Source organism: Ctenopharyngodon idella, chromosome 7 (genome assembly GCF_019924925.1).
Source record: "Ctenopharyngodon idella isolate HZGC_01 chromosome 7, HZGC01, whole genome shotgun sequence".
Classification (NCBI taxonomy): domain Eukaryota; kingdom Metazoa; phylum Chordata; class Actinopteri; order Cypriniformes; family Xenocyprididae; genus Ctenopharyngodon; species Ctenopharyngodon idella.
In genome coordinates this window covers 3,823,223-3,831,530 of record NC_067226.1, presented here as the reverse complement: position 1 = coordinate 3,831,530, position 8,308 = coordinate 3,823,223, and the positions used below count along the sequence as shown (strand labels likewise).

The window sequence follows — 8,308 nt, the reverse complement described above, 5'->3', positions numbered from 1 at the left end:
TAAAACTCAAAAAAGCTATTAACACACTAATACACTCTTAAAAGGATATTTTGAATGCCAAATATTGTATGTGTGTATATATATATTGTGGGCTTAACAAGTGGGCTCACCAGTCTTAAAATTAAATTCTAAATGGAATTTTAAAATCAAAATAAAAGAAATAAAAAAATCATTATATATATATATATATATATATATATATATATATATATGCAATTATAAAGTTATTAACCATACAAATTCAAATTCACTGACTTTTAAACATGCATATTAAAGCTTCTCATTGGTCATGAGTGAATATTCTCTGTCAAAGTTATTGTCAAATCAAGATATTAAAATACTTTTTTTTTTTTAAATCAGGATTCTCCTTTGTTTCTAATTAAAAGACTAAACTTTCTTAGATATTCTGATGATCAGTAAACCACATTGTTCATTTTTTACATTTTAAGAAGTAGTAATTTATATAATTTGTTGCATATATCTAAGATATTTAATATAAAATATTAAAGAGAACTCAGTTTAGCATGGTATCCATAAAAGCTCAGTTTTTGGTGATAAGAATAGTAACTAAAAATAATTATTTGTTAGAAAGCTAAAGATTATTTGATTTTTGGATCTGCAATTCAAGGGAGAAAAGCGTGCACAAACACTAAAAGCAAGAACAAATAAGCAAAAATAGTCTAGACGCAGTATTTATTTAGTTCAGTCAGAGAACTCATGTTGATTCTTCTTTACAGGTTCATTCAGGTAGCCGTGTTTGAGTAGCTTAGAGCCCATGCAGCTGAATGGGTGGTTATCTTTTGTGTGCGCTTTGGAAAAACAACTGTGTTGTAACTTGTTTTGGACATACATATTCAAACCCATGAAAACACTGGTTTTAAAAAGCAATACAATAGTCAAAGAGAGGCATGTGGAGCACATGTGTATGCAAACATGAAGTCTTTGAGCTATCCGTGTGTGTTTGTAGGGCTACACTTAACATTTCTGAGAAATTCTCTGAGCTGTTTTGGTGCTGTCACAATCAAATGGGACAAAGAAACAAAGGACAGCAGAATGAGTTGGGCACTCTCCATAAAGAGGTTTACTGTTTGTCCAAAAAGGTTTTCTGGACATGGTTATGAGAATGAAGCCCCACAATTTGTGGTTTGATTGGCATAAAGGCGTAACTGTCAGTCACGAACAGAAGCTGCTCACATGGTTCACAAAGCACCTGCAAACTCACAGGCCCTCACACCTGTGTCTACAAAAAAGAGAAAGAAACAACATAAAGCTTTGCACCCACACCTTTTCTCAAGCAATTACAAACACTACAATTCCCACACCTATAGCCTAGAAGTTTCTGACATTCACATGTCATAAATTGTCATCAAAAGGGAGTAATAGCACATTGCTGTACTTGAAAACAAGTACCTAATAATATATTATGTGTACTATAAAAATTCCCATTTTACACAGACTCACCCAGAAAACACATACAGCTCAAGAAACGCAGTTTTCACAGAAAACTTTCTTTTTTCACATGACCCCACGACGAAAGGGTTAAGAACTAACACTAAAAGAGACAGAAAGTGTAAAGATGCAAAGTGAAACTAATTAAGTCATAGAAAGTAATCCAAAGATATCAGGTGTATTAAAAACATGTGCCATGACAATATCTACTATAATTAACAGTATTAGTGTTCTCTTGATCAATACAAGACTGTAGTTCGCTTTTGCAACAAGTGAACTTCGACGTTCAATACCACACCCCTACAATTGTTATGCAAATGAGCAAAGGGTTGCCTTGAGCGCTGATTGGACAGAAGTGGAATACAATTATACAATTGGTTCAACGTGGACTGCAAACTATTGCTGCTCAACAAGTGGCTTGTAGACATGGTTCGCCTAGTTAGAGAGACAAACAGCATTGATTGAGAAGCTTTTCGCGCTCTTTTTACTTTATTTTGTCTAAAAACTTGCCATAAATGTTTTGATTCGTTTTCTCATTGCTGCTTTTTAGCGTTTCATTTGGCCAGACAATCCCGGCTGTAAAGAGACTTCACCTGCGCCGGATTTGTTTGACCTGATTAGGTTCGCTTGGACACTTTTAATTGGCTGCTTTACGCATTGAGACGTTGAAACTCAAAGTGTGTTGTGGCATGATGTATAGCATGATGGAGCATGAACTGAAGACCGCGGGTCAACCTCACCCCCACCAGAACAGTCCAGGGATGTCTCCTCCGGTCAGCGTGCTTGGAAATGCGCACCACGGATCAAAAACTTCTTGTCCACCCGGCGGGGACCCTATGGACAAAGTGAAGCGCCCCATGAATGCGTTTATGGTGTGGTCTCGGGGTCAGCGGAGGAAGATGGCACAGGAGAACCCCAAAATGCACAACTCCGAGATAAGCAAACGCCTCGGAGCGGAATGGAAACTTTTAACGGACGTGGAGAAGCGGCCGTTCATCGATGAGGCCAAACGGTTGCGGGCAGTACACATGAAGGAATACCCCGATTACAAATACAAGCCTCGGCGTAAGACCAAAGCTCTCATGAAGAAGGACAATCCCGTCGGTAAATATCCTCTCGCACACGGCAACCTTTTGGCATCGGCCGTGGCACAGGGACAAGGTGGCAGCCCGAGAATGGACGGCTATGGCTGGGGTCACACCGGTGGTTATATGGGCATGCAGGGTGAGGCACTCGGATACCCGCAGCAACTGCACCGCTACGAATTGTCAGCTCTCCAGTACCCGCCGGCACAGACGTACATGAACAGCGCCAGCTCTTACAGGTTTGTTTTATCAAGGGATTTTAAAGTAACGTTAGTACTTCTTACTAGGGAAGCTTGACAAATTGGGGAACTACAAAACTAGTTCTGCGAGGGAACCGCGCACATATAAATTCATGTTAATCGATTCAGTTTTCATTGTGCGTAATTGTGAAAAGAAGTTAAAGAATCAAACATTTGTGAACAACTCATATTGGTCTCTTTTAAATGGTTTTATCAAACCGAAATGTATATGTATATTTAAAAGTAACTTTATTTAGTTTATGAAGTTGTTTTTGAAGTTGTATGAACTTGCACATTTGACTAGATTTTCTTCATCATAACTTTTATTCATAATTTGCCTATAGATTTTCTCATCATTGCCCATATTTATTCTGCATTTGTCTATAGATTTTCTCAGATTCACCATAACTAAGCTGGCTTAACCTGTATAGACCTGTTATTTGCTTGTCAGCATTACTATGAAGAAATGCATAGGTGTTTTATGTGTGGAAAGATAGTCAGAGCTGTTCATGTGTCTGATGTTCTGATCATCTTTTGTCGATCACACTTTAATGGCTTATTTTTGTCTTTTTTTCCCCCTTCCCCCACAGCCAAATGTCATATAGCGGCAGCCCTCAGCAGCCCAGTCCAGTGATGTCTATGGTTAAACCAGAACCCCTCTCCCATTCACCTACTGGAGTACCAAACCACCACCGTGGCGCTTTCCAAGGGGACCTGAGGGACATGATTAGCATGTACATTCCAGGTGGTGATACCAGCGATAGCTCTAACCAGAGAGCCTATCCTAGTGTCCAACAGCACTATCTAGGTGGAACTGTTCCCCTCACTCATATCTGAAGTTTGGGGAAATGCTCCCTGAACTACTATTAGTTGGACCCTTATTGGGACCATAGTGCTACATATAGACTGTATGGATTACTGAACACTTCTGATTGTTTACTACCTCCTTGCTTTGAATGATCTGAAGTTGTCTGTTGAAATTGTCCAGCTAACTTGGCAGTTTCAGTCCCCCATTTTCTTCCTGTCTTCGCAGCTACGACCGGGCACCTTAAACTCATGACGTTAAGGACAATTAAGTCAGCTTTTTTTTTTTTTTTTTTTTTTTTCTCTGTTCCAGATATTTTAGCATAGGCATCCTCTTTGTTCTTGAATGGATAATAGTTTTTTTAAACAGTATTCTTTTGTGCTCTGTGCAATGTTCAGAACATGCGTTGTTCATGCAGCAGTGGGCAACCAGGCTTTAAAATCTAATTGGGGTACAAAACAGGGCAGCAAATTTGAAACTCTGAAAACAGGTCAGCCAATAATGATTGCAATGGCCAGTGATAGACATAACATGTGACCTTAAGGAGTGTAAATTTAGTTTTTGTGAACCCTGTTTTCCACTTGTATGCCCGAACTGGCTCAGCACATGGAATAACTGAGTGATTGGTTAAGTTGACCTTTAAATGTCTTTAAATTTGGGTATTAATATAGCAAAGTGTTTTTGGACAATCTCAGGGCTTTCTTCAAATAAATAGCATGAAAATGACAGTATAGGTCAGCTGTGACAATGCCTTATCTAATTCTAAATCTTTGAAACTGTTACCCAATCTATAATGGAGAGGAGGAAAAAGTAATTCAGTCCCTATCTGCTTTGTTTTCCTACTTTAATAATAGCCGAAAATGCATATGTACCATACCAGTGTGCGCAGATGTTTGTGAACTAACTTTTTGTATGTAGTCTCTACAATGAAATTGCACTCCTGTAAAAGGTCAATTTTAGCCATATTTACAGATTGCTAAATGTTGAGTTTGTCTTGCCTAGCGTTCCAGCATTTCCCTCTTATGGGTCAAACTCGAATGCACTGATCTTCGCTGTCAGTCGATGCACTTCGTTAGACTAGAAGGTTATCTACCTCGTCTGGTCTTTCTAATTCTACCACAGCATTAAGTCTGCTTCTGCCATTACAGTATGGTTGACCAGTGAGTTCAGTGGACTTGACTGAAATTTTCTTTTGGGCACTGTTGTGTGTGTGTTTTTTTTTTTTTTTTTTTTTTTTTTTTTTTTTTCACAGTGACCTTGGTCCTTTGACAACAAAATGCAAAGTTATGTCAAGGTCTCTGTTTTGAGCTCAAAAAGTGTGTAGGTGACATTTTGTGGCAGTCAGAAATATAAGTTTGTCAGTCTGGCTCATTGCTGCCACAAAGCTGGTCAGTTAGTTACTAATATTTTGGTTAAATGGTGATTTAAGCACAATGGGGGGGGAAAAAAGTTTACATTGCCATTGAAGTGAGTTTGCAGCTTGCTGTGTGTGGGTTTTTAATTTTTTTTAATTTTTTTTTTTTTTTTTTTTTTTTTTTTTTTTTTAAATGGTTTTAATTTAGGTTGTAAATACCTTTTTGTACAGTGTATATTTCTTGGTTTTTGTGGTTCTTATAAGGGCCATTTTTACAAAATAAAAAAATTAAAATACATCTAAAGTTTTCTGAATATTTTGAAGTGTCTTTGAATCTAAATGTTTATGATTTCCAAGTCACATGCAAATGGAACTTGGTGCATGTTATGGTAGTCGTCTTGGACTTTTAGCATCACTGGGACAAACGTTCTGTTACCAGTCCCATTGGTGGACCATACTATTTGCAGTCAGCAATAATCAGTTTAATGTGAGTGAAGACTGACTACTGAGATAAAAATTAAAAGTATTTGTGGTGTCAACATGTTGGCCTCCAAGCAGCCATTTACACAACAGTGTTTTCAGCTGAAAATGCAAGACTTTTTATGCGTTTTGGCTGTTCATTTACACGACAACGGTGTCTTGGGGGCCTAAAAAAAAAGTTAACTTTTGAAAACTATACATTGTCCCCATTTACTACAAAAAAACAAACAAAAAACTAAAATTTATGGAAAAGGTAATGTCATGTGCATTTGTATTACGTGTTCAAGTCACCTTATCTTTCACCGCAGAAGTAAGGTGTTTTCTGTGAAAGTGCAAAACTTCTGATTTGTTAGCCACTATAAAGAAATGAGAAGAATATCAGAGTGCAGTAAACTGAAAAACTGTTTGCTACAAACTAGCGTGTTTATAATTAAGACAATACATTAAAAATATTGTAAGAAACACTAGTTTACAAAATCAAGCAGCATAACAGGTTGTTTTGTACAGCTAAAAATAACTGGAAGTGAATGACACCAGAAGCCAGACACATTAAATTTACTCTTATCTGAAAAATAAGGTGGCGCTTAGTTTTTGTTTTTTACAAAGTGGCATCGCCAACTACTGGCCTGGCCTGCATAATACAGCGTTTTTAAATCGTTTTCGTGGATCCGTGTGAACGGATCGTTTTGACGACCGTTGTCCGTATGCAAAAAGTGCAAAGGAAAAACTTTTCCATTTTAGTACATTGTTGTCGTGTAAACACAGGCCTAGCTTAGGTTAGCCTACCTGCTCCATGTAAAATAAAACTTTTTTAAATTGCAACTATTATTTATTTGCAATTTACAAACAAAAATAAAATCATCAGGCATTATCTCGAGTGACTGAATGTTTTTTAAACATTTATTAAACTTTTATTTTGTTAAATATTTAAGCCATTTATTTTATTTTTAATTAAAACATTTGTTTTTGTTAAACATTTAAACACTATCTTTACTAAACATTGTCTAACTTTTTAATTAGGAAAGAAAATACTACTAGATAGAAAACCTGTTTTAATAATACGTTTGTGTCCTAAAAAATTAGAGACGAGGAATAAATCAAAATAAAAAAAATAAAAAAACAGGCGAAATAGAACGATTTAAGGGCGAAATCATCCACTTTGCCCCCAAATTCACTGTCCACCTCAGCATAACCCTCTCTCTCCAGATTGAAAACTGGTTGTTGTCTCGGTCGTAATTGGCCGTTTCGGGGGCACATTGTCCGTCGCTTTTGAGCTCGCAGGTGTACGTAGTAAGCCACTGAATCCGGAGAGGCTCCCTTGGACCACTTTGTTCCCTTTTCTCGCTTCCCGCTGTGCGGAAAATTAGCGTTGCCGTCGTTTCTCCTCGTTTTTTTTTTCTCGGGTTTAACCCCCTCACCTCCTAATGTCATTCTCATGAAAATGTAAAAGCTCGCCGCGGCTAATCGGAGGGCGAAGGGAGGGGGGCTGGGAAGAGCGCGGACTTTCATTAACCGCGATAACAGTTCAGGCGTGTTCCCAAGTTAGATTTAAGTAAATCATTATCCATTACCAAATTTTTAAAAGTGTTTAAATGGAGAAAATCAAGCCCACTTTGTTTTCAAAAGACCTGCGCTTAACGTCAGGCGACTTCTGACTATGCTGAGGGGGTTAAGAGGGCGAATGTGGGTGTCGAGAAGGGTGGGGGTGTTGGATTTTCTGGTGAGAAACATACAATCACTTAGCAACGACCAGCGAGGCTTTAACAAACTGTTACCATGGTACATTTTGGGTTGGCAGTTTGCAGATTTAGGCCAAATTTCGATGTCAAAGGAATTGACTGGATGAACACGTTTATCATTGGTATGATTTTTGCTTCCTAATTCGTTAAACCGCATTTTTTTTTTACATTCTTTTTTAAATTCGTTGACAGCCTGTTACTATTTCATCATAGACCCGGAAACGAGATTAATGGTTGCTCTGGAAACTGGGGGGTGCGTATTATTTACATGCATTCCGAGGGAGCCGCTCCCCTCCTGCACGCACATGCACAGGCTTCACAGCCCAACAGGTGAACTAATAAGGCAGAGAACGTGAAGAACGTGGTGATTATGGCTATAAATTGACAAATTTACTTTAAAATATCGATATTAAATTGTATTACGTTTCCACTTAGGCTGTGTAAACGAGGAAATACGTTGTAGGCCTAACAAACTATAGGCTATACACATTTTTGAAAATGAGCATATGTATGCAGTCCACACCAAAAACTAGGCCTATGTAGCGTTTTTGTTCCATTCAAGTTAAAATGTTTGATGTAAAGGAATATTTTGCTCCAAAAAGAAAATTAGTTCCTTGTCTCACCCTTGTCATGTTCTGTCTGAATTTATGTTGTTTTGTTTATGCTCATTAAAATATTCTCTCTTAAGCAGAATTTCCTCAATATTATACTCCTTTTCATTTATGTTTCCCAGAAAAATAACAACTTGAGCGACACAAGGGTGAGTAAACAATGACATATTTTTCCTTTTTGATTGAGCTATTTCTTTAAGCAGACTATATCTGTTCACAGACCTACATCAAAACATTCATCACTCACTTGTGTGATGGCTTGTCAGTCATACCTCAGACGTTTGTGTATGCACAGGTGAGTGAGTGGGCGTAAAATTTTCTTCCCTTTTTTTTAAACAGCCGCTACGGTTGGTTGAAATGCCACCAGGGCTGATACACGCATGTGTGTGAGTCAGCCCAGACGAGCGTTGCCTGTCACGCAATGAACGGGGGGTGGCCAGACTCATCCGATAACAGTCTATGTTATGTCTGCCACTTGTCAAATGTAATTTTATAGACTAATTATATGAAACTGTTTAAATAGAAACATATGATTGTATATTATTT

At 37.8% G+C, this 8,308-nt stretch overlaps 1 protein-coding gene across 1 annotated transcript; it reads left to right on the top strand.

The window, feature by feature from the left end:
- The first annotated feature begins 1,873 nt into the window (after positions 1–1,873).
- sox19b (SRY-box transcription factor 19b) lies at positions 1,874–5,228 on the top strand. Its single transcript, XM_051901471.1, has 2 exons — positions 1,874–2,773; positions 3,364–5,228. Exons 1-2 carry the CDS (start codon positions 2,139–2,141, stop codon positions 3,608–3,610), a joined length of 882 nt encoding a protein of 293 aa, XP_051757431.1. The 5' UTR covers positions 1,874–2,138; the 3' UTR covers positions 3,611–5,228.
- The last annotated feature ends 3,080 nt before the right edge of the window (positions 5,229–8,308 follow it).